This window comes from Vigna unguiculata, chromosome 7, assembly GCF_004118075.2.
Source record: "Vigna unguiculata cultivar IT97K-499-35 chromosome 7, ASM411807v1, whole genome shotgun sequence".
Taxonomy (NCBI): Eukaryota; Viridiplantae; Streptophyta; class Magnoliopsida; order Fabales; family Fabaceae; genus Vigna; species Vigna unguiculata.
In genome coordinates, this window is record NC_040285.1 from 23,278,218 (window position 1) to 23,305,877 (window position 27,660).

A 27,660-nucleotide genomic window follows, 5' to 3' on the forward strand; every position below is an offset into this window, starting at 1 on the left:
CTGGAAACGAATGTTTAAAAAGTAAGTTAAATTAAATATCTTTGAATAGCAAAATAAACAACAAAAAACTCCAATCTTAATTCTGGTGAAACTCTAATTCCGCAAGACTCCAAATGCGAAAAAAAATATTATGTAAAGCGATATTTGCTGAAACTTGTTATCACAAACCCTTTGCAGATTTAAGATAACCATATATAGAGTATTTGAAATAATTATAACAACTCCGATGTGTGAACAGGTTTTTTAGTTTGGGAAGAGTTGACACGGAAGCAAAAACTCAAGAATGTATTATTGTTTGTGATTAGGAAAAAAAAAGTATTATATATTCTTTATAAAATATAAAGGAAATGAAATAAGGGTTACGTGCAAGTGTTAGGTGGGGGTGATGTGGGCCACAGTATTGGGAATTCAATGGTCTGAGACCCAACATCCCTGTAATGCCAAATAAATAAAGTCGTAAGTGGGTTTATAACCCAATTCAATCTCCCTATAGCATGTGGTGGTATTACAGTTAAATTTTTACAATTAAATGATATTTTTACAATTAAAATTTTACAATTTTTTTATAATATGAGGTAATATTTTTTCAAATAATTTTAAAATAGAAGAAATAAAAAATAAAAAAGTATTACATTAACCTTAAATTGTAAAAAAAAAAATTGTTAGAATTTAGACATTGAAAAATATTTTCCAAACAGAAAGCAAAACAGAAAGTCTAGTACTAAAAAATAATAATGTTATTCATAGATCGATAAAGGTAGATGATAAGTGATTATCAAAATTAATCTACATTATACATGTCTTCTTAGCATATGATTTTTAACCGTAATTAGTTTTCTCACAATTATATTTAATTTTTTTATCTATTTTTCCTGTAGTTTTTTATTTATCTGTTTTTTTTTTAGTTTTTTTTATATACATTTTTATGATCGATTTGTTTTATATGTTCAATTTGTTCGTAATAATTAATGTACGTAGTCAATATTATAATGTTTTTCTTTTTCAATATCCTCTCATTAATATAAGTTTTAGGAGACTTCAACTATAATCAGTTTTTGTTTTGAATCATATTCATATTCAATTTTCTGTTTTTTTGTTTATTCTGTTATATTATCTCATTCTCTGTGTATTCATCCTGTTCACAATGATAAATATACCAAGTAAGCATTATTATGTTTTCCCTTTTAAACCTTCTTTCTTCCAAATATTTCCGTATATTTATGCTTATTTTGTTAATGGTTTTTATGAATGATTTATAAGACATTTACAAATTAGAGTCGAGTATTACATTATATTAGTATAATCTATATTACTTTTTAATTTTTATAAAATAATGAATTATTTAGAAAAAGAATATTTAGTATCCTAAATTTAAAATAATTATATATTCTTATGAAGAAGATAAATAGATAATCCATTGATTCGAAAGAGATGAAAAAGTTGACGATGCTAAGTGTCTGTCAGCAGCAGGTGACTTTTCTCATAACGTTGCTGCTTACCAAATTGGGATGGCAACGGGGCGACACGGGGACGGGTTTCACTATCCCATACTCATTCATCCACATTCTCATACCCAAATTCAACGGATATCAAACTTTTGTCTCATCCCCATCCTCACCGGGTAACGGGTATAATCTCGTACCCATACTCGTACCCGTTTTCTTACTACTTTAATATTAATTTTAACTAATTTTCATAAAATAATAAAAATTACGATAAAGGAAACATAATATTATCAAATATTCAATATTAGGAGCATGGTTGTTTCTTTGATATCAAATACTTTGAAATAAATTATAATTGTTTACATTAGAATACCAAATAAAATCTAATGAGAACCAAAATATTTATTAAATTTGCAAACATTAATGAAACCTAGTTGATAAACTTTAAAAATATTTTTTAAAAAAACTATAAAAGGAAAAAATATTTTTAAAAAAATATAAAAGGAAAAAAATATTTAAAATTAAAATATATTTTAAATGTTTGTTTACTTCAATTTTTTAAATTATAATGAATCTATATTTTATACACTAATAAAAGTTATAATACATCACTTGATCAAAATAACGCAAAGAACAAATAATAAACATAATAATAAAATTTTAACATAGATCTTGTATCTTTTGAACTACAATATATGTTGGATGGTGGTAAAAAAATATTCATAGCAATTACATTAAATTTTTATATTGTAGTAAATAAAAATTATTTATACAATTTTAGTGAAAAAATTAAAGTAATATTGTAATGAGTTAAAAAATAAAAAATAAAAAATAATTGAATAAAATTTATCGAAATAGTATTCTACATGATAAAAATAAAGAAAAAATAAAAATATTAAAAAATTATCAAATGTGTGTCTTACAAACAATTTGGAGACTATTGGAAGGAATCACACAAAAGGAAACAAATATATAATTAATGGTATTATAAGATGAAAAATATCTTAGAGATCTAAGAAAACTTTTCAAATATCAACATATATACTCAATGGTTGATAAAAAAATGGCGCAAAGAACAAATAATAAACATAATAAAATTTTATCATAGATCTTGTATCTTTTAAACTCCAATATATGTTGGATGGTGATAAAAAATATTCATGACAATTACATTAAATTTTTATATTGTAGTAAATAAAAAATATTTATACAATTATAGTGGAAAACTTAAAGTATGATTGTAATGAGTTAGAAAATAAAAAATAATTAGATAAAATTTATCGAAATAGTATTCTACATGATGAAAATAAACAAAAAAAATATTAAAAAATTAACAAATGTGTGTTTTATAAACAATTTGGAGACTATTGGAAGGAATCACACAAAAGAAAACAAATATATAATTAAAGGTATGATAAGATGAAAAATATCTTAAAGATCTAAGAAAACTTTTCAAATATCAACATATATACTCAATGGTTGATAAAAAAATGACGCAAAAAATAAATAATAAACATAATAAAATTTTATCATAGATCTTATCTTTTAAACTCCAATATATGTTGGATGGTGATAAAAAAATATTCATGACAATTACATTAAATTTTTATATTGTAGTAAATAAAAATTATTTATACAATTATAGTGAAAAAATTAAAGTATGATTGTAATGAGTTAGAAAATAAAAAATAATTAGATAAAAATTATCGAAATAGTATTCTACATGATGAAAATAAACAAAAATAAAAATATTAAAAAATTAACAAATGTGTGTCTTATAAACAATTTGGAGACTATTGGAAGGAATTGCACAAAGAAAAACAAATGTATAATTAAGGGTATGATAAGATGAAAAATATCTTAGAGATCTAAGAAAACTTTTCAAATATCAACATATATACTCAATGGTTGAGAAATAAAAAAAATTGTTTTAGCGAAATAAAAGAGTTCTTGAAATGAAATAAAAATTAATAATAATAAGTAAAGATTTTTTTTTTTATATTATCAAGTAAATGAAATGTTTATGCTATTAAAAACTTAAATTAAGAGTATTAAACATTCTCATGTGAAAGGAAAATATACAATAAATAAAAATATTAAAAAATAATAGAAATATTCAAATGTTAAACATATTTTTTTTTAATTGACATACATCATTTTAACATAATTACATAAAGATTATGATAAGATAAAAAATATATTGGAGATGCGAATGAGTTTCATGACAAACCAAATATTTAGAAGAAATAAATAAATATATATATATAGGGTTATTTAATTAATTGTGAATATTTTAATAATTTAAACGGAAATGGAATATGGCGGGGACGGGTATTATGGCGGGGATATATTCATCCTCATCCTCATACCCAATCGAAAAAATCGGGGATTCTCCATACCCATACCCATACCCAGTCAATGCGGGGATTCTCCGTCAAAACGGGGACGGGTTCGGATAATACCCACGAAGACGAGTTTATTTGTCATCTCTATTACCAAGCAGAGCCGAAAACTGGAAAATCCTTAATGCTTACGTACGCTTTTAAAAACAACTCACTATATTTTTTAAATCGTTAAATTTTTTAAAAAATAAAAATGAGACAAATTGTTGACTATATTTAAAATTAAATCAAATCATTAACATATTAAGCAATGACATTGTCTCTTGGTGTTTACCTTATATTTTTTTAATATATAGAAAATAATAATTTATTTTAATTTTAGTATATTTTGTATGTGGTATTTTAAAAAATTTCTATTTTGGCACTTAAAATATTTATTGAAGATATATGCTATTGATATTAAGTTTATTTTCATATATTGTTCCCAGATAAATTTGAGATTATGTGTTTTTTGTTATTTAAAATATCATAAATATGTTTTATAGGTAAAAAATATTTGTATAAAAAGAGACATAATTATATAAAAATATTATTCTCATAACCACATTTCTAAAATGTATTGTGTATATAAATGTTATTCCAATTATTAGGAATATGTTTGGTTGGTAGAGTAGTTTAAAAAATATAAAATTTATTTAACTAAAAATCATGAGACAAGGGAATTGTAAAAATAATGGAGTAGAGAAATTATTATTTTATAAAATAGTTCTCACTCTTACTTTATCTTTAAAAACTTGTTGAGGATAATTAGAAGTACAACCAAATTATTTAAAATATTGAGAGTCGTTGAGGGATTAAGAGTAAATAGAAATATGTTTTGTTCAATCGATCAAAAGACAAGTTTATGAAATGAAGGATTACAACTTATAATATTTTACATGAATGGTAAGTAAAAGACATCATAAAACACACATGTAACTCATTAAAAACGTTTGTAATTCGTTAGAAATCAATTATTTACTTCTGGTTAGGCAATCAAGGCAAGTTATTTACCCCTTTTAGAACGTCAAACAAAAGAAGTTGATTGAAACAAAGGATTGAAGCAAATCAAAAAGAGAACAAAACAACCATTATAAAGACTTAATGAGTATTAACCACTCAAGACATATGAACTCCAAAATCGTTAAGTGTAATTTTTAGACAGTTATATAGAGATTTGGCATATAACTTATTTAGATTTCAAATTAAAAATCCTGTAACTATCATAATGGACTAGAAAATATAAATAAGTTTATTTTATATTTTACAAAAATTACAAATAATGAAACAATACATACATTTTTTAGAAACACCGAGAAAACATAAAATAATTAATTCAATATTAGTTGTTGCAATTTGGTTCTTTCGCTCTATTGATTTATGTTACAATTTCTTTTATTTTTCTTGATAATTTATTTTCTTACAATTTACTATGATGTTCTTTCCCATTCATTACAACTCATATAATTTTTCATTTTCTATTTTATCATTTGTACATTACACTTTATCCATTGTTAGTGTATTCTCATCTTCATTGTTACCAAAAAAAAAATCCAAAAAGAAACAAAAATACAACTTCTTCTGTTATGCATGAAATTCTCATTGAAGTCCCGGTAAGAAGGAGTTCAAATTTATTAAATGCGTAAGTGAGATTAGTTCACGAAATTAATGATTTTTACATTAATTATATTGAAAACAAGTGTTTACTAGCTCTATACAAAAATATCAAAAGTTGATTTAATTTTAAAAAACATCAATCAAAACTAAATCCTAGATAAACAATAGAATGAAATATGTGAATGTGATATTCTTAAAGTAATTAAAAGATAAAACTTTACAATAATGCTTTAAAACAAAAATCTTCCATTGGAAAATTGCTACTCTGTAAGGAAAATAAGTAAATGAGCTCTTCCAATGGATAGCGTTTTCTTCATTTATTTATTGGGCATTCCAATTTTCACGACCGTGATGTTATTTAATGTTATTCCCCGAGAGTTCGGGCTCCGGTACTCATTCAAGCCCAATCATAGTTTTTGGTCCATTTTCGAGCCCAAAATGTAAGTTGAAGAATCTTAAGGCCTTTTTAGCGTCATTATCTTCTGTGTTTATTTTCAAAGAAAACAAAAAAGTATTGGAAGAACGTTTAGTGGATAATATTTTTTATAGAAAGGAACAAAGTACATTTTAGTTGATGAAATAAAAATATTAAATAATTTCCAAAGAATCGAAAATGAAAATTACTTTTTCCGCTATTTCGTTTAAGATATAGTGTCTTTAGTTTTAATTAAATAAATAAATTTTGATTTTACTTATTTTAAACTTTCTTTGTTTTTATCATCTAAATTTAAAAGTTATTCCTTTTGATCTCTGGTGTCACGTGATAATAATAAATTACTTATTTTTTTAACAAAAGTAATACATGGTAATTTTAATTGATGAGTGATATAACATAGGTATGTGTTGCTTAAAAAAAATTCTTAAAATGTGTAAAATAAATATTATTCATCTATCTTGAAACGGATGATAAAGATTAACATAGAGACTTAAAATTTTGGATGGTTGAAAATCAAATTCAAATTAATTTGTCAGAGCTTTTCTAGATAATAATTATCAATTAAATTGCTGATACAAAAAATGAATTACCAATTAAACTTTTCGATGGAAGCGTCAAACTTAACTTTTCCTTATTTTTTCTCACGGCTTGAGAATAAGAAATAAACCGAGACGATAATTTAAAATACACCAATTTGGTCAGAAGAGTGTTAACATGGAAGCAGCGAGTATTTCCAAATACATTATTGAAAATAATCAACACAATGCTGAGTTAACTGGAAATCAGAACATTCTGCATTTGATAAAATCAGAAGTTCAGAAATTCTACAAAACTTGATTTATAAACAATTTAAGTATAAATTACTGGTAAAGTAAGATGCAGTGCCTTTATGTAAAATTAATAACTGAGAGGTGTAGCATATCGTTTCATTGTTTAACGAAGCATGAAGGGTGAAGGAAAAATTACATTCAGGATCCATTAATTAAAGAACCTTCTGTCAGTGTAAAATCTAAAGGAATAAATAGAAGTATCAATTTGACCTCATTTTGGTACAGGGACAAAGATATCAACATCCATTAAAAAGTTCAGCTGAACTCAGCAACCAAAAACATCTTACAGTTTAAGCCTACCTCGGTAACTAAAGTGCAACAATCTGGTGCTCAAACACTAGCCCGATCTTTACCCTCTGCTGCAGCCTCTAATGGCTGGAGAGCTTTGAGAGGATTCATAATCACACCATCAATGAGTCCATAATCCTTGGCTTCTTTTGCACTCATAAAAAAGTCACGGTCTGTATCCTGGTTAATCTTCTCCAAACTTTGGCCAGTGTGATAGGAGAGATATCCATTTAGATTTGCCTTGTGATGCAGCATTTCATTAGCCTGAGAATTTTAAATCATAACCAGTTATGTCCAACAAGATAATGTAGGAGAATTATGAATATATGATCTGTACAAAATAGCACCAAATAAGTAAATCCTTCAGTTTCCTTTGGTAGTGTCATACACAGTGTCACTTATTGCAACAGTTTGGTTCAATCCAATCTAAAGAAATGCTGGATAATTCCAAATATATAATAGTAGGGAATGGGATATAAAAAGCAGGTTAGTATAGGGAAGAAATCATAGTATCAAGGGTATGGAATATAATGTATGAATAGAGAAATTACTAAGCATATTTGTATACTTAAATTTAGGTTATTAGGAAACTCACTACCATATAAAGCAATCATCTTGATTTAAATTAATTCATTAAAGAGTGTTAAGTACTATCCTAAGATTTTAGTTTTCTATGATAGAAAATGTATATAAACTATTAGATGTAAATCTGACATTTGTTCAATAAAAATTAAAAGGATGAAAATGAGGTTTGTACCTGAATATCTATGTCAGTTTGGCCTCCTTGAGCACCACCAAGCGGTTGGTGAATCATAATCCTTGAATTTGGCAAACTGTATCTCTTTCCTTCAAAGGTTTTGTAGAAAGGGATTTAAAGTTAGAAAGAAGCATTTTTTCACTTTTGGAGAAGTAAAGATGACACATTCATCAAGAGAAGGATACAATGATTTCAAGTTACAAGAATTATTACCAATGGTCCCAGCGCTAAGCAGAAAAGCTCCCATACTGCACGTGAAAAGGTTTCTATAAGAATGGTAACTAAATTTTCTTCAACAAGAAATGATAAATAACTGTAGTATACAATCGACTATCATTCACTTCTCATTGTCAAACTATCAATATTTATGTGAGTTTTAATTCTTGGGAGTGTTAAGAATATTTTTTCAAAGGAAAGCTTTCAGTTCAACAGTTAATATTATCTTCAACAGCACTACCAGTGGCAGACCTATATATATCTTAGATCCACCACTAAGCACTACCAATACCATTTCACTATATGAAGGTAAGAGGGAAAATCACAACTCCACTCCCTTTACTTTCACAAAGTTATTGGGAACAAATATTATACCGGGAAGTTGGATAAAACGGCTATAATATAACCGACCACATAACACTACCAATGGAGTAGATTTTTTCAAATGAAATGCAGCAGACTTTAAATGCACACCACGGTGGGGAAACTATTTGTTCTCAACATTGACAAATGACTAATCTTGAAGCCTGTGGAAACTCATTTAAAATGTCATTCCCAGATACAAGGCTGTGCTAAACCAAAGATTAAATCAGCAGATTGATATGCCTTATTTTATTTTTATTAATTGGCCTTACCAGGGGTAGATATACAAGTCAATAGGGATAGGGAAAATACAAATTGGAAAAAGGATCAAGGGGTCAACCATCCAAATTAAAGAAACACAAATAATAACGTAATCTCGTGTTTTTAAAAACATAAACTCACATTACACAGTGTGGAAGCCAAATATCTAATATAATTACTAATTAATCATCTTAATTCTCCAAGTGTTTTCAGCATAAATAAATAAATCAGTCCGTTCTGCCAGCAGCATGCACCAAAAACAAATTGGGATATAAAAATTTTAACTTTCTACTGGCGGTGATAACCAGCAACCTCTCAGCATTAGGGTAATATTGTCCGAGAAAGAACAAAACGTTACCTAGCTGCTAATCCAACACACACAGTAGACACATCAGGTCGGATATGCCTCATTGTATCAAATATTGCCATACCTGAGGAAAGAAATAACAAAGGAAGCATGTTTTACATTTGAAATACACTAACATTCTTTTTGAAACCATGTGTAAATTGAATATAATGAAAACAATGCAATATAGAGTTAACTCAAATAATTACCAGCTGTAACCGACCCTCCTGGAGAATTTACATACATGACAATATCCTGTTCAACATAATGAGAAAATTGGTAGTTGACTAAGTACGTGCACAACAACATTGAGTTTATTACACAACAGAAAATACCAAATACAAATTCAAGATATCTTGATAACAATAACAGCTGAATGAAAAAGTACCATACTATAATCCTTTAACATCAGCTTAAGAATCCAACTGAACACTTTATATGGAGAAAGATTAAGAAGATAAACCATGAGTTTTCAATGTCTAAGAACAAACCTTGTTAGGATCAACAGCATCAAGGTACAGGAGCTGAGCAACTATGATGTTTGCCATATCGTCATCAACAGCTCCACCACAACGGATTATTCTCTAAATACCAAAACACATTATTAATACTAGCCAGATTAAACAGAAGCTGAAAGTAACAAGAGAAAAAATTGCCTACATATTGGAAAAGCTGACTTATAACACTCTGGAAACGCTCCTGCACCATAGGAGGTGGCCCTTGTCCTTGTGCATAGGTGGGGAAATAAGGGGAAGATGGGACTTTCAAATCCCTCCTTCAAAAACACTATCCAAGTCAATAAATAAGACTAAGCTAAAACATAAAACTAATAACAAAACCAAATCTACCTTATGGACCAAATATCCTGACGTGAACTGCTCTCAGGGGTCCAAAATTGATCACCATACACTGCCTTCACAGCAGAATTTTTACTAATCTTTCTACCTTCTACCGATTTCCTTAGTTTCCTGCAAACCACAGCAAGGCTTCATCCCCTTAATAGACATAAATACATCCAGCATAATAGAGAATATTCTAGTCTCTTCCGTGACAAATTTCCTGTTTTTTTAAAAAGGGAAATTCAAGCACGGATAAAAGGTGGATAATAAAAATTCAAGCTTTAGCAATTAAAATTTGAGAAACCCTTCACAGCAGACCCACCCTAGATTAATCATTTTAAAAACTCAGGCAATTCAAATTTTATCATGACGTTTTTATCAAACCATTTTTCAGTTCGAAACATAACCCAAAAGTGACCCAAAATCTCACTTTCACCCTTACCCATCAGCATAAAAATTTAAGGTCATCTTCCACAAATCCGGTGTCCATAATTCTCTAAAATAACTAAATACAATGTAACAAATCGAAAAACCACAAACTCGCATATTATCATCAAAATGCAAACTTTACGGCAATTGAGTGTTTAAAAAACACCGCAGCACATGGGGTGCCAAAAAAAAATTGATAAAAAAAATACCTGGAGAGGGTGGGAAAAGAAAGGTTGTTGGAAAGAGAAGAAGAAGAGGGAGTGGAGGAAAGAAGAAGAGGGTTGAATCTGAGAGAGGAAGAGGGAGTGAAAAGGGATGTGTGAGCCATTGTTAATGGGTGGATGAGAAGGAAGGTGCAATGATATGAGTGTTTGTTTAATAAGAAGAATAAGAGGAAGAATAGGGATAGCGGAGTTGAGTGTTGGGGCAAAACTTGTCGACAGTGAACTCAACCCAGCGTTTGTTAGTGTTGAAGGAAAGCCTCCCTGTATCTAATCAGGTCAAAAATAAATAAAAGAATAAATAATAGATAATATCGTTATACACAAATATCTTATTCTACTTCGCATGGTAATTTAGTAGGAAATAAACTATCAAAATTTAAATTATGTAACATAAAACAAGTTATTTGAAAAACAAATTATGAATGAATTTTTTTTAAGTATTTATTAACTTTTACGGTCTAATTCGATAAGTTGGGATATATACAATTTTTCAACCAGATTCACCTATTAAATTTTAGGCACAGTTGTTGTTTTGTTTTTATTTTATTTTATTTTACGATGTTTGCTTGATCTTGAATTATTTTTCTACAATTTTAATCCTTTTGAGTTTTAATTATATACAATTTTTTGGTTCCTGGATATTTTTGTACGTAAATTTAATTCTCCGCTTTTTAGTTAGTGGTAATTTTGTTTCATTTTTAGTTTTAAAAATATATTTAATTACAACGAAATTACATTTTCATAATATGATTATATCTTTATTATTATTTTCAATAAAAGTCATTAGAGTGATGCTTTGTAATAAGGTTTGAGAAATCAACTTAGTTCTGCATCTCAACAATGTTTGAGTTTTGAAGTGGAAAGTTGTGGAATGTTTGAGGTTAAAGCTAAGAAGAGTAGGGACCATGAAGTGTATAAAAAAGACAAATCTCTAGGGGAGGTTAAGATGATATAGAGCTTTGAAGATTAGTAAGGCATGGTGATGTTTTCTTAGTAGAGGGGAAGATCAATCATGTGATGAAAATGAAGTATATTAGGGGTTTTACACCATATTAGGATTAGTAAAAGGTAGTTGGATCTTCTCGGTAATAACAACAATCCCAATCAAGAGTAGAAAGGATGTTCTAAGAAAGATGACTCACATAGGAGAAAGGTTTGACCTTGAACATGAGGTAGATGGTTTTAAGTATCAGAAGGAGAGGCATATCTTTAAGTGGGGAAAGACAAGTTGGTAATGTCATATTTGTCATGGTTGCCTGCAAGAGAGAATTGGAGTTGAGATTGTGGTTTTGCTACAGTTATGGCCAAGTGAAGATTGCTCAAGTGTGTGTAGTAGGTCTTGTGGTGGTAAAAGGATTCAAATTCAAAGTCAATTTGAATTGTTCCTTTGCAAGGTTGGGACATAATCTCAAGGGTATATTGGTGATTTTCCCATTCATATTCCTATGAGATGTGATACCCAACGAAGTCGTGTTCTTTGATTCAAAGAGATAAGTCAATGGTTGTGTATCAAGTGTGGATCAAGTTGATAGGTAGGGGTAGAGTGTCATGTGAATCAGAGTTGTTTGACAAATACAATTGAAGAATAGACGCAAAAGATCTCAATTGTGAAAGAATTGTAAGACATGTAGTGGTTTAGATTTAATGTAATCGCCAGAATAATTGTAAGTTTTGTGGAGGTTGGAGGAGAGGTAGTAGTATGTCAAACCGTTCAAGAATAAGTGTGGGCTAAGGGAGGAATGACTATTAGGGTATATGGCTTTTAAGAGTGAGGAAAATGTTGAGGAAATGGAATGTTGAGGCTATAAAAAGGGGAGTATCAAGGATTTTGCAAGATTTATAAAAAGTTTGAAGGAGGTTTCGTCAAGGTGATTGTTTCCTTGTTACAACAGATACAAAAGGATCACCCTTTTGAGTAAACAAAGAAGTAATTTTGTGTATGGATTAAAGTAGTGCAGCGGAATGGTGGTAAGTGATGCTTATCAATGGTAGGAGGTGCATGGGAAGATGTATCTTGCCCATAACCTGGTGGTTAATGCAATAGGGAGTTTGATAATGTTAATTTTTACCATTATCTAAGGTACATTTTATTAGCAAAATCATCTCTTCTATAGCTTTTAACATACTTAATCCTCAATTTTACTTTACTTTTGTGAATAAATACATTTTAGGTTACATTGATCTAAATATACTACTAATCCCCAATTTTTGTGTCTATTTATAGATTAGAAGTTTTGTTCTAAAAACCTAGCCAAATGAGTGACCAGGAATGACAAGGAGAAGATAAAAAATGTTATAAAAAGGAAGCAACAACCACTGCCTGGCGGTACAAGAGGAGTGTCAGGCGCCAGCCTGATTCCAGGGAGTTAGCGCTTGGCGGGAAAGGCTCAACGCCAAGCGCCAGAATGTTCCAAATAACTACCGCCTGGCGGCATCTGAAGACCGTCGGGCAGCTCTTGCAAGATTTCAATTTCTCCTTCTTTGCTTGCGCCTTGCTGATGTGGCAAATTGGCCCTATTTCTTCGTGTTTTCACAAGGGAAACTCATCTTGGACGTTTTAGAGCTCGAGCAACACGTTTTGGAGCGCTTGAAGGTCTGCTAGGACTAGTGGGAACTATCCCTTCTTCCTCTTTGTATCTCCTCTCTCTTCCATCTTCGTTTTGTAAGCTTGTGCTCTCCATGACAATGGAGAGTTAAACCCATTTTGTTGGGGTTAGATGTAGTCACTGAATTTTCATGTATTTGTGAATAATTTTAATATATATATATATATATATATATATATATATATATATATATATATATATATATATATATATATATATATATATATATGCTTCTTCCATTAATTTTTAGTATCTTTGTTTCTTTACTTAATGCTTGCTTTGTTTTAACCATTCGTTGCATGATATTTGGGTCATTAGGTATTGGAAAATATCTCTTGAAACCTAGAATTGGAACAAGATACCTAATGAAACTTGTATCTAGGAATGGAGCTTGATCCATTAGTTGTCTTAAACCCTAGTTTGTAAAGCGAGTTTGCTTATTTAGGGATTTAAGGAATTGACTCTTAATAAGGAAACCTAGGCTCATTCAACTAAGGGATTAGGGTTTGAAGAGACTTGTGGGTTGACATTAGTAATTTAATGGAGAAGAGTTTTAGTGTTTTATATGCATGATAGTGAAGTCGGTGAAATTTAACCCCAACAATATCAATCCATTTCATTTCTAGTCTTTTCCATTTTCTAGAGTTTCAAATATCCAAGTTCACCTTTTACTTGTTTATGTAATATTTACTTTCTTTCACACAAAAACCCAAATTATGGATTCATTCTTTAGTTTAAATTAGTTATTAATTGCAAGATTATTTAGTATACACGAGTCTCTTGGAAAATGATATCCCGATCTTACCGGTTACTACTCGCGTGACTTGGTACACTTGTCAAAGTCTTAACAGAGTTCTTTAAAACAACAAAGCTATCATCTTTATAAGGATTAATTAAAAGTGTTTAGTGATCATTTAGAGTTGGAAGTGTAGAGTTACACAAACAAAGTTGGATAGGAGAAATAAGAGATGAATTGAGCTATGGTTTCAAGTTCGGGTGTCAACCTAGAAGCGAGAAAGTGAAAGTAGATGCTTAACCAAAGAAGGGAATTCAATTCCTTAATTTGACGAGGTAAGAGTAAGAGTTGGTGAGAAGCATAAGTGTCTGAGTTGGGAAGAGAAGTTGTAAGGAGATTTCATTAGTTTAGTCATCTGATTAGAACTAGTGAGTTTCTCAAAATGGTTAGGAAAAAGGAAAAATTGGAGAATCCTTGTTTGAGATGTATCATAAAGCTGCTAGGTACTAATCAAACTAGTGATTTTAAGTTGAGAAAATATGTGGTTTTAATGTTTTGTGGAATGATGGTTACAAGTTAGTGAAATTAGAAATGAAGATGGAGTGCCAATATGAGTTTGGTGGTTGCAACAATTGAAAATTTTAGTTTAGAAGTGGGAAACCATTGTTGTGACAACAAAGTTAGTAAAAGAAGCAATATGTTATAAATGTAGTTATGAATAAGGATGGTCAAGAGTGCTAACATGTGGTAGTAGGTTAGAAGTCGTGTGTGATCAAGTTAGTGGAGTGATGCATCAAGGAATCAGATGGTGTGGAGTGATAACTAACATGTTTTAGATTGAGACCAAGACTATCTTCAAATTTTGGTAAAAACCTACAAGAGATTGTTGAGAGCATAAGGAAAGTGAGTTAATATATCAGATACAAGCTGGTTGGTCAAGTATAAAGGATCATTTAAGTTTTAAGATGAGGATGAGAATTTGCTTTAGGAGTAGTGGCTAAACCAATCTACACTATTAAACACGATATTACTTAGTAGAGGCAAGGTTTCTAGTTAGTTAAGGTGTTAAAGTCATTAAGTTAGACAAGTCTAGGTGTTTATTGTAAGAGAAAATGAAGAGAGCATAGTTTTCTTTCTACCTGATGAGTGAATTTTTTAGGACGAAAAACTTTTTTGTTGGGGAGAATGTAAAACCCTATAAAATTGTCTTTTAGATGTGATAATGGTTTAAAAATAGTGAGACTAGATTATTTTAATATTAAAAGGTTTTAGTATAAATAGTATCGTTATAAATGACTTTTATTTTTTAAAAACACATTATCTCTCTAGAAAACATTTTTCTAGAGTTCTTTGACTTTTCTCTAAGGGTTCTCCTCCTTTGTTTGCTTTATTGAAGATCTGAGACCGTAGGAATAATCCTCATGACGAGCTCTTCAATTTGGCCTGATTAGTTTCTTTGTTCGTGTAAGTTGAGTTTTAGCTGTTTTTCTTGATTTTCTTTTATTTTTGTTGCATGTGAGGCTTTTTCTGCTTACATTTGGGATTTTCATCTTCTATATGCTTCTTATTAGTGATCGTAATAGTATGTCCTGATCGTTCTTGTGATGTTTCTATATGTAAATATAGCATCCTTTGGAGTTAGAAGTGTTTTAGTGTTCTTAGAGTTGTTTGGGTTTATGGAGACACTTTGTTAGGTAAGGGAAGCTAGGTTTCTATTGAATTGATCATCTTGGTAGTTAATTGTGATTTGGTGTGTTGAATTGATGAGTTGTATGTTGAATTATTTGATATTTGATTTGTGTGATCTTGATTTGGGGAAAAGTTTGAATTTGTGTTTTAAGTGATTGGGTATCAGTTTTGAACTCTTTAAAACCATTTAGAATCAAAAACACTAAAAGGAAAGGTGCCCATGTAGTCAATTACACAAGATCAATTTGTCTCCAAATTGTTTCTGATACACCATTAGGCGTCGTTACAGTGTCATCAGGCGCTAGGCCACTGGCTTGGCGTTGTCGAGCGCCACTTTTGGACGTTAGAAGTCAATGGGTTCCAGGGTCGGGCGTCGAGCGCCACTTTTTTGGCGTTGGATGTCATCCTATTTTTGTAGTCTGCATCCTCTTAGTAAAATGAAAATTCCAGCTTCATTAACCGTTAGATCGAGCTGAAATTGTGACAATTGATCCTAGACACGTGATTCTTCACTTTGAGTGGTGGGATCTTTATTTTGAAGTTTGTGGTTAGATAAATGGTTTTCACTGTTAATGAACCAAATTTAACTTCAGTTGCATCAACAAACATTAGAATATCTAAGAATATTTTATGCAACTAAAATCATTTTTTAAGACATTTTTATCACAATAAACCCAATTATCATAATTGTCAATTAAGACATTCTTTTAAGTACAAAAATTCAATTAAATATCCATAACTAAACATTAAATGAGGGCAGAAATTTGAACGCATCAACTATTTTAATGTACTTTATGTATAAAGTGTTATTTGCCTTGTTGTTTTTTTTTGTTTCTCTTATTTTATTCTTTTAGGTTGTTTTGTGGTTAATGTGAAGTATGTTTATGGTTCTCATTATGATAAATTGAATATAATATGTTTTGGTGAGCATACATGATGATGTTTGAAGGATTTCAAGGGAAATTCCTAGTGTTGTTATGTTAATGTATGCCTTGATATAGGTGGGTCTGGAAGGAGATATCCTGAACTCTAATAATCATTCATAGTCACATAGAGTAGAATGAGTTACATGGTGAGAGTAGCAGAAGGTCCTAGACTTTAGACTTGTTCTTTGGTCATAGGCTTGAAAGAATTAACCTTGTATTGTTGGGTGATGACCCCTTGTGGCCTTGTACTCTAAAGAGTCTAGAAATCATCACAAGTCCATACCTTCAGTGAACCCTATATCAATGGTATGTATCTAGATAATTGAGTTTAGTGTCAATTGCTTGTGTGATTATAGGCATAAATATGTTTTATACTATGTTAATATGTATTTGGCATGATTTAATTATTTATGAATATTTCTTTTGTACACTAGCTTACCTTGTTGTGTGTTTTATGTCTTCTTGTGTTATTTGTCTCTTCTTTTTGTGATGATCACTTATTCAGTGGGAGAAAATAAAGTTACAGGTTTAGAGACACCTCTCAAGGATGGGGAGCTATCAGTTAAAGTAGGTAAAGGTTTCGAGGAGCTTTAGTCGTGGTTAGTTTATTTATAGAGCTTGTTGGTTTAGTGTGAGTGAATAAATGATATATTTTGTATAGTCCTATCTTTTGTAAGACTGTCTCAATATACTTTATACATTAGATTACTTGTTTTGAATATTATAATGAAGCATCTTATTTTACTAGTTTTAAGATGCTAAAATAGGATGTTACATTTACTATCTCCATGGTTTTTTGAAGAAATTGTATTATTTAAAAATTAATATAAGAGGAGACAATACTAATAATTTATAACTATTAATCTTGAATTGTCTGGTTAGACAGTTTAAGAAGATTAATCACTTTTTCACAGTTTATATATATATATATATATATATATATATATATATATATATAAATTTGCAATAATTCAAAGAAAATGATGTTGATATATAATTATACCCTTGCTTACTTGTTAATAATTGTAAATATTTTTTAGGAGAATTGAATGAGAAAAAACATTGTAAATATTTTTTAGGTTAAATTATTCATTTGGTCCCAATTTTCGTATGTAAATTTGAATTTGGTCCCTCAATTTTAAAAAGTGTTAACTAGGTCCCTAATTTTGATAATTTGTTTCAATGAAGCCTCTTCCGTTAAAATGGCAGAAACAATATTAAGAGCATAGTGACGTAGAAATATTAGACGGAACTGAACGAACAGTGAAGTGGCACATTAAATGTGGTACACATTAAATGCCAATCATTAAGATTTGAAGAAAAAATTGTATTGATGTGAGTGAAAATTGAACGAGAAAAATAGAACAAAAAAATCGACGGTAGGATTTGGAATGAGAAGAAAAGAGCCAACGGGCTAGGGAACGAATAGGAACAGATGAAATTCGAAGTGGTTGGCCGGGGAAGGCAATTTCAGAGTGAATAAATATCGTTGAGGAGTCTCATACGCACTTTAGGATGGTGCTTGGACTCGGAACCATTTAGCGTGTGAGGGGGATTAAGCACAAACATGGTGGCTACTGCGTCCGCGAAGTCAAATCCCATTTAGTTGAATGTCGAACCACTTCTTCCTCCAATTTCCCCCACGAACGCAAACCCTAGAATAATCCCCAATTTGAAGCTTAACACGCATGCCTTTTCTCTTTTATTACATCTTAATTACAACATTAAATAACATTCAGCGTTTTTTCCAAATTAATTATTTATTACAGCATTTCAAAATTCCATGTGTACCATATTTAATGTGCCACTTCACTGTTCAGTTCCGTCTAACATCTCCACGTCACTGTGCTCTTAACGTCGTTTCTGCCATTTTAACGGAAGGAGCTTCATCGAAACAAATTATCAAAATTAGGGACCTAGTTAACACTTTTTAAAATTGAGGGATCAAATTCAAATTTACATACGAAAATTGGGACCAAATGAATAACTTAACCTATTTTTTATATAGGTCGGGAGTTGAATGATAGAGAACATTATAAATACTTTTATATACAGATTGGAGCACTCCAATTTCTTTAGTATATATAAATTTTTTACCTTTACTGATAAAAAACAGTCACTCTTTATTCTTTACGCTTTTATTTTTTGTAATTATCATTTTTTTTAAATAACCTATTTGCATATTACTAATTATTAATTTTTAATTTATAATCTTCCTTACCTAACTTTTGATTAATTTATACATTCAACATCAAAGTTAGTACAAGAATTTTCATCACGAATTACCGATAGAAATAAAGTTGTAGATAAAATCAAACTTGTTTTAGATATTCAAATTACCGAAAGAAATATATGTGGATAACGAATTCTGTAAAATGCATTAATGATGCAGTGATACAAAAGGAGAAGGAAGAGGAGAAAGAAAAAAAAAAAAAAAAGACGACTCAACTGCAATAACTATTAGACATTTATTTCCAAATTGAGGTTATCATCATCGATAAGTCAATGAGTATTATACCTACTAATTAACCCTTCAAAAAATGCAAATTACCGACAAATTTTGTATTGATTTTCTTATAGTTGGCGAAAGTGAAAAACTAATATATTTTTTATTAATTATAAATGAAAAGTTTATAACTATCTTATGATAAATGAGAAAGTTTAATATATTTTTTATTTAACCAAAAAAAAAAGTAGAATTAATTAAAAAACTCTGTCCGCTGTATTTCTACACCAGAAAATAACTGCTATACATTTGAATGTAATTTTTGTTGACAGATAAATGAAAAGATATCATGCATATGATTTTTAAAGGAATTATTGAAAAAGCAATGTGCAAGAATAATAATGTGATGATATTTCAGTCTTGGGGTGTATTTTAATGAAATGTAATACTGAAATTAGTTTGGTGAGAAAAGAGTTTATATATGTAATGCCGAAGGGAAGAAGAAAGTGAGTTTGATGGTAAAGGAATTTATTGATCGATATGTTATCCAAAACTGGCGAACATACATGTAGGGCAACCCTTGGTCGAACTCGATTTCGATCAGATTCATACAAATAACCAATAAATAAATATATATAAAACCCTATGCCCCTCAAAGAAGATACTCTCTAATAAACAATGCTTGCATGACGCATGCATGTGTAATTACACCGTGGTAGTTTTAACGATGGTGTTGAGGACGGTGACGCAATTGCCACTCAACTGGAAGAGCGTGGTGGCCTCCTGGCGGAAGGGCATTTCGACGCCGGGGGACTCGGTGTAAGCGTCGTCGCAGCTGGATTTGTAAGAAATCACGGCGCTCATTTTGCGATAAGCCTCCATCACGTTCATCTGAACCACCATATTCAAAGCTTCCTTTATGCTGTCCAACATGTCATCGTACTGAGTCTTGCAGATGTTGAGTGCGTCCAAGGCCTCCTTTGCGGTGGCGGGATCTTCCAGCTGCTTGGAGATGGAAGCGGCGATCTCGCTGGCCTTCTGGAGGGTGGCGTTGATCTCGCCCTCCACTGCTCTCACGGGGTCGAAGTTACCGGCGAGGACGGGGGCGATGGTATCCACACAGAGCGCCGGGTTATCGGTGCCGCTGCAGAATTGTGTAAGCTCAGGGGGGACAGGTGCGGCTAGAAGGTGGCGAGCGGAGGCGACGGTGGATAGGAGGAGGCAAGAGAGTGCTCCGATGAGGATAAGGGTTTTATTGAATCTGATGTGATCCATTGTTCTTCTCCTTGATAGAAGCGCGTCTTCTTCTTAGGGTAGAGAAGCGTCTTCTTCTTGGAGAAGAGACAAAGGACCAAATCGGGTTGCATTTTGCTCTAGGTATGGAGGGGCTTTTATAGCTCACGTTTTCCATTATTTGCCTTCTCTTCAACAGAAAACCACCGGCTGACCCGGTAAAACTCACGTAAATAGCGGTGATAAAACTTTTAACTTTCCATTAACGGTTGTATTTTTATACTTGACAGAGTTTTAACAAGATTTCACAAAGTTATATATACATATATAACGATATTTTCTTGATCTTGAATTATTTTTCTACAATTTTAATCCTTGGAGTTTTAATCATATACAGTTTTTTGGTTCCTGGATTTTTTGTACGTAAATTTAATTCTCCGTTTTTTAGTTAGTGGTAATTTTGTTTCATTTTTAGTTTTAAAAATATATTAAATCACTATTGAACTACGTTTTCGTAATATGATTATATCATTTTTGTCCATTTTCATTATTTCATGTCTAAATAAACATAAAAATTATAGATGAATAATTAATAATAAAAAAAACTAAAGCTGCAAAACAAAGTTACTAAATTTTAAAAATGGCATTCCTTACGCTTCTCTAATTAATATCATGTTTTCAACACGTTACATGTCCATAGTCATTGTTTTCTTTTATTAGATTAGTTCGTGACCCTTGCATAAACACGGGTGATTTTTTTTTCTTTTGTTTTTTATAGAGTAATAATATAATAATATAATAATAATTATGTTTATTTTAAATAAATTTAAAAATCATATATTTAATAATTAGAAACACTAATAATAATTGTAAGGCCTACTTAATATTTATGTCCCCATGTTTAAAGACTGTCCCAAATCAATTGGACCTAGGGTTGGTCCATAGGGAGCCAAGGACCCTAAATTGCCCTAATCCCACTCATCCTTCTCACTTTTAGAAAATAACATCCCCTCCTCTTAGAATCTTCAACCACTTTCTCTGCTAGGGTTTGATCTCCGTCATTGTCAAGTTCACACAAGCTCGTTCTACTTCATGTAAGTTGACCTTACCCCTTATACTCTTTCTTTCAACTCTATTTTTCGTGAACCAACAAATATTCATGGGTTTAACCTCGTTTTTCCGTTTGGGTTGGTGTTTTCAGCCCTTGAGTCCACTCCGGGAGTTGTCGTACCTTTGTGCTTAGGTGTCGAAGTCATTTTGGCTAGCTATTTTCAGGTAATGGAAGCTAGGGTTTCTTATTTTAAGTGTATTTTGCATGCGTTTGGGTTTTGTTATGTATCCTTGGTGATTGTATAGTGCCTAATTTGAAATGGATATGCTTGGTATACTGTTTTGGATGAATCTCGAATTTTACAGGTGTAGAACAGTGAGGGAGAACTGCTATTTTCGCCCAAATAAGCTCGTCTCGCCTAGGCGAGAGTCCCGAGGCTTGCCCATGGGTTTTTGCTCGAGCACTCGCTCAAGCGAAAAATCAAGTTTTTGAGCGAAAAACCATCTCGCTCAGGCGAGATGACCTCGCCTAAGCGAGAGTTCACGAAACCCCCATGACCTCCCGTTCGCAGTCTCGCCTAAGCGAGAGCCTGCAGCTTGAGTGAGAGCACTCCTTTCGCCAGAGCGAGGGCTCCTGGCTTGAGCGAGACCTGTTGCAAACCACATTGTTTCCCTCCCCTTATTGTTATTTATTGTATGATTGGTTGGTTTGCTCTAATTAAAGTATGAGGCATGCGATTATGTATGAAATCTTTGATGTTATGGGTCATAATAATGAGTTTGGCATGATCTTGGCATGTAACATGTATGGGATGGTTGTTTATAAAAGTGGCATAGAATTGGCATGAGAAATGATTCTATATTGATAGATGGGACATGAAGTTGGTATGGTTAGGACGTAATTCCACGATAGTTTCATGGTGGTGCCTCATTGGTCAGGGTGTAATTCCATGAATCTCTAGGTGAGATCTCATGGTGGTGCCTCAGTTGGTCAGGATGTAATTCTATGACCCCTGTTAGTGGGAGTTCATGGTGGTGCCTCATTTATATTATTTAGTAAGGATTCAAGATAAGGATTGCATTCTAACACTCCAAAGAGTCAGTTAGTCTCACGTAGAACGTACTGGCTCCAGTGGTGAGAATAGCAGGAGGCCTGGAACACTTTAAGGCTAACCTTGTGCGTGGTGAGATGAAACACTGTAACAATTAGCTCGGTAGAGCAGTAAAGGCCACCACAAGTGCAAGCATCTCCTGAATCCGACTAATTATATGTATCTGGATGAGTTGTGTCTTAAGTATTAGTGTATTATTTGCAAGTCATAACATGATTGATTGACGTGTGTATCTTGGACTATGAAATTGTAAGTAACTGTATGATAAATCATGTTTTACTCTAACTTACCCTGTGCTTGTTTGATTGTTATGTGTGTGATTTTATCTTTTTGCGATGATCATCAATTTATTATTTGTGAGCAGATGCGAGAACTCCTCATGATCGTCAGGGTGATGGAGATTCCGCTGCCTAGTTCATCTTGGATCTGATCCTGTTTTGTCCGAGTTTTCTTTAGGGCTATAGCCCATGTATTATCTTGCCCTTTGGCTGTTTATTTAAGTATTGTGTAACTTTTATCTTGATTAGTCTATGACATCGTGGTGTGTCTTAATACTTCATTTTAAGTGTCTTGGATACGGTAAGGAGTAGTGTTTATACTCCAGGACTTTGGCTCTTATATTATCTGTATGACATTTCCTTTAACTAGGGTTACTATTACTAATTAAATGGGGGTGTTACAATAATATTATAAATAATTATAACTGTAACTTTTTTAAAAGATAAAAAATTTATTTAATAAAATTATGTAGTACAATAACATTTTTTTATAATTAAAAAATACTTATAATAATAATAACATTATCAATAATAATAATGAAAATGTTTATGCTAAAATTATTAATATAAATATTAATACTAAGACTAATATTAACAATAATAATTTATAATTATATATATATATATATATATATATATATATATATATAAATATATATTTTTGGTGTCCTCTTTTAAATTTTTAAACTTATCTTCTTAACTATTATTTTTAAATTGAAATAATTATTCTTATAAAAAAGTTACTTTTTAGTTTTATCATTTTATTAATTTTATTAATTTTAGTAATTAATTTTTTAATTCAAAAAATTATTTCAATGTTGAAATAAAGCAACAACAAAATAAATGAAAAGTGTAAGTAATTGAGATATGCTCATGTAGTAAACAAAAATAAAATGTGTCTAACTATTATAATAATAATAATAATAGTAATAATAATTATTATTATATCACTATAGTAATATCATGTAATGATAAAAATACTAATAAAAATAGTAATAATAATATCATTATAATAATATCCTGTAATGATAATAACAATAATAATCTATAACAATATGTAAAGAAGAATTTATCTTTTATCAACATTTCGTATTTCCAATTTGACTCTTAATGATTATTTTAAAAGTTAATTATTTTATAAATAATTTATGTTTGACCGTTATTCTAGAACGCTCTTTTGTCTTTAACCGTTGTTTTAAGAACCTCTTTTGTGTACATATTTTATTTTTCCAATTATACTTATTATTTTAAAAATTAATTATTTTATAGATAGCTTACTTTTAATTGATATTCTAAAAACTTTTTTTTAACAGTTATTTTATTTAACAACTATTTTAAAAATTAATTATGTATTTCAAAAGTAAATATTATTGATCTTAACTCAAAATTTTATGAAAATTAAAAAATGCGAACACAGAGACGCGACATCATCTGTGTTTTCGCTAGTAATAATAATAACAATAATAATAATAATACCACTATAGTAATATAATAATAATTATTATTATAAATGCAATATAATTATCATTATAAAAAATATAATTTTTGATTCTTTTAATTTATTAATTTTAGTAACTACTTTCTGAGTCCAAAGATTTAAGGATAAATCAACAACAAAAATAAGAAATACACTTAATTAAGATCTGATCCCATCTTAAATAAAAGTAAGATGTGTATCTCACTATACTAATACTACTACTAATAATAATAATAATAATAATAATAATATTGTTATAATAATATCTCGTGATAAAAATAAAAATAATAATAATACAACAACAACATATATGTAAAGATATAAACATCTTTATTGTCATCATTTGTTTATAATTTTATTTCCTTAATTATTATTTTAAATTTTAAATATTTTTTTATAATAAAAAAATTATTATCAATTTTATTATTTCACTATTTTTGTAACTACTTTTTTTAATTCAAATAATACTCACATATATAGATAAATAAAAAACACAATAAATAAAAAATTAGAATGAGTTGAGATATGCTCTTATGATAAACAAAAGTAAAATGTGTGTTTAATAATAATAATAATAATAATAATAATAATAATAGTAATAATATCACTATAGTAATATCTCGTAGTAATAAAAATACTAATATCAATAGTAATAATAATAATATCTCGTAGGGATAACAACAACAATAATGACAATAATAATAATAATACCACTATAGTAATATAATAATAATAATAATAATAATAATAATAATAATAATAATAATAATATCACTATAGTAATATAATAATTATTATTATTATTATTGTAAAGGCAATATAATTATTATAATAAACAAATTATTTTTCAGTTTTATTAATTTATCAATTTTAGTAACTACATTTTTAGTTCAAAGACTTAAAGATAAATCAACAACCAAACAAATAACGAATTGTAAGTATTTGAGATATGATCTCATATTAAATTAAAGTAGAATCTGTGTTTCACTGTATACTACTAATAATAATACTGCTATAATAATATCCCGTGATAAAAAATAATAATAATACATCAACTACATATATGTGAATTGATGCACATCTTTAGTGTACTATTTTTGTTGTTAGAATTTTATCCTGTTAATTATTATTATTTAAATTTTTAAAAAATCATAATAAAAAAATTATTTATTATTTTATTATTTTACTACTTTTTGTAACTTCTTATTTGAATTAAAATAATACTCAAATGTATAGATAAATAAACAACACAATAGATAAAAATTGCAAGTAACTGATATATGCTCACGTAGTAAACAAAAGTAAAATGTGTGTCTAACTATCATAATAATAATAATAATAATAATAATAATAATAATAATAATAACAATAATAGTAACAATATCTCGTAGTGATAAAAATACTAATAACAACAACAACAACAACAACAACAACAACAACAACAACAACAACAACAACAACAACAACAACAACAACAACAACAACAACAACAACAACAACAACAACAACAACAACAACAACAACAACAACAACAACAACAACAACAACAACAACAACAACAACAACAACAACAACAACAACAACAACAACAACAACAACAACAACAACAACAACAACAACAACAACAACAACAACAACAACAACAACAACAACAACAACAACAACAACAACAACAACAACAACAACAACAACAACAACCAACAACAACAACAACAACAACAACAACAACAACAACAACAACAACAACAACAACAACAACAACAACAACAACAACAACAACAACAACAACAACAACAACAACAACAACAACAACAACAACAACAACAACAACAACAACAACAACAACAACAACAACAACAACAACAACAACAACAACAACAACAACAACAACAACAACAACAACAACAATACTAATAATAATAATAATAATAATAATAATAATAATACTATAGTAATATAATAAAATAATTATAATTATAATATTATTAATTATAATTATAATATTAATGGAAATAATAAAATAATATTAATAAATATTTGTAATAATAATAATAAAATAATAAGAATAATCTAATAATAATAATAATATAATTGTAGTAGATTTTTGTAAATATTGATAGTAACATTTTCGTAGATATTAGATGGTATTAAATGTATTTATTAGTGGCAGTTTTGTATATTCAAAAATGGAGGAAGGACGTTTTAGTAAATTGTGTAGTCTTGGGATGTAAGTGACCAAATAACCAAAAGTACGTATACATGTCAAAATTTTAAGTACGACTAAATTGGTATTATCTACGGTACTTTATTTTCTTATATATAATAGATAATAGATATGCACTATTTAATTATTTACTATTTTAATAATTATATAATTTGTTAAAATTGTCACTACTTGAATTTTTAATATTTTTTGGGATTTTTCGTGTAAATTTATTATAAAACTTTGTAATAAAAAATTATTTTTTTTATTTTTTCTACGAATTTTAATTAACAGGTAATTTCTTTGTGATAATTAATCCCTACAAATTTATAAAATTCACAATTATTTCCTAAAAAGTTTTCTTTGAAGAACATTATGTGCAAATTATTTGCAAAAAAAAAAGATTGTAGCAAATTCTTGCAAACCATTACTCATAACAAAATTTACAATGTTTTCTAAGAAAAAATTTTGAAAATAAATTTGGCAGGACATATGTGTTTTTAGTAGTGTGCGTATAAGTGATAGGCATAATGCATTAGTGCACTTTTAACTTTTTAACTTGCGTTATATGTTTTGGTTTTAAAGCAAACGAAACATATAAAAATGTAGTGGTAATTTTAAAATTTTTAGGAATTTATAGACCCCACTTGTTGACATAATTGAAACCTATTCAACTATATGTTTTAGTTATTAAGGAGTCAAAGCCTATAAATTTGTAAAAATTTTAAAATTTTTACTTTGTTCAAAGCTTATTCAATCTATATACTTTGGTTTCACTTATAACCGAGACTTAAGACTCTTTCGAGGGTTAAATTTTGCGCAAACTGTAGAAGTCTTCTTGTTCATGAAATAGTTTCTTCTTCTTTTTCTCCTTCGTAATTTTGTTCTTCTTCATCTTCGGGATTTCTTCTTCCTCTTTGTTACAAATCCACCATCCAAGAGTGCTCTCCGTTGTTGTTGCTGAAGCAATTATGTTCGTCGTCGTGACCACCTTTGTTTTTCATAACGTCGTCGCTCCTTATCGAACTGGTAAGGGGGTTTTCAATTTTTTTCTTTCATTTTTGGTGGATTTTGTTTGTTCCTTGGGGTTTTTGTTGGTAAAGTTTGAGTTTTTTTGCTGTCATTGGTATCCAGGTATTGTTGCTTCATAGTGAAATTGATTAGCTCTCCAAAAGGCATCCAAGATTGCATTCTCCTCCATTGTTGCTCACATTTTACGCTCAGATATTTTATTATACTATCTTCAAATTTATTAATTTTAATTATAATTACTTTTGTAATGGAAAATTGTATTTCTTGTATGTTAGATATGTGATTAATTATATACTTCAATATATTAACTTTTGTTGATGCATCAAGTTAGTTTGAGTTTCCCGTTTGAGATTCAAGGAAAAAATTATTTAATGTCTCCAATATTTGTTAAAGAAATTGTATTCTTTAAAAAATAATATACAGGGAAACAATACTAAAAA

The 27,660-nt window shown here is 29.5% G+C and overlaps 2 protein-coding genes across 2 annotated transcripts; both read right to left on the reverse strand.

Moving 5' to 3' along the window:
- Nucleotides 1-6,771: 6,771 nt before the first annotated feature.
- On the reverse strand, nucleotides 6,772-10,706 carry LOC114192627 (ATP-dependent Clp protease proteolytic subunit 5, chloroplastic). Its single transcript, XM_028082406.1, has 9 exons — nucleotides 10,418-10,706; nucleotides 9,789-9,908; nucleotides 9,601-9,715; nucleotides 9,432-9,524; nucleotides 9,150-9,195; nucleotides 8,953-9,025; nucleotides 7,968-8,002; nucleotides 7,755-7,843; nucleotides 6,772-7,261 (listed from the first exon to the last, which is right to left on the reverse strand). The coding sequence occupies exons 1-9, from the start codon at nucleotides 10,534-10,536 to the stop codon at nucleotides 7,040-7,042; spliced, it is 912 nt and encodes a 303-aa protein (XP_027938207.1). The 5' UTR covers nucleotides 10,537-10,706; the 3' UTR covers nucleotides 6,772-7,039.
- Nucleotides 10,707-19,540: 8,834 nt separating this feature from the next.
- Nucleotides 19,541-20,110, reverse strand: LOC114191315. The gene has a single exon (XM_028080485.1). It carries the CDS (start codon nucleotides 20,108-20,110, stop codon nucleotides 19,541-19,543), a length of 570 nt encoding a protein of 189 aa, XP_027936286.1.
- Between the last annotated feature and the right edge of the window lie 7,550 nt (nucleotides 20,111-27,660).

Bases quoted from the DNA above. Each gene is read 5' to 3' on its own strand.
- LOC114192627 (XM_028082406.1), bottom strand. From the start codon at position 10,536: ATGGCTCACACATCCCTTTTCACTCCCTCTTCCTCTCTCAGATTCAAC. The intron at 9,525-9,600 runs GTAGGCAATTTT...TTTGGTATTTAG, and splicing joins TAAGTCAGCTTTTCCAATAT to AGAATAATCCGTTGTGGTGG. The intron at 9,026-9,149 runs GTAATTATTTGA...TTCTTTCCTCAG, and splicing joins AGGAGGGTCGGTTACAGCTG to GTATGGCAATATTTGATACA.
- LOC114191315 (XM_028080485.1), bottom strand. From the start codon at position 20,110: ATGGATCACATCAGATTCAATAAAACCCTTATCCTCATCGGAGCACTC.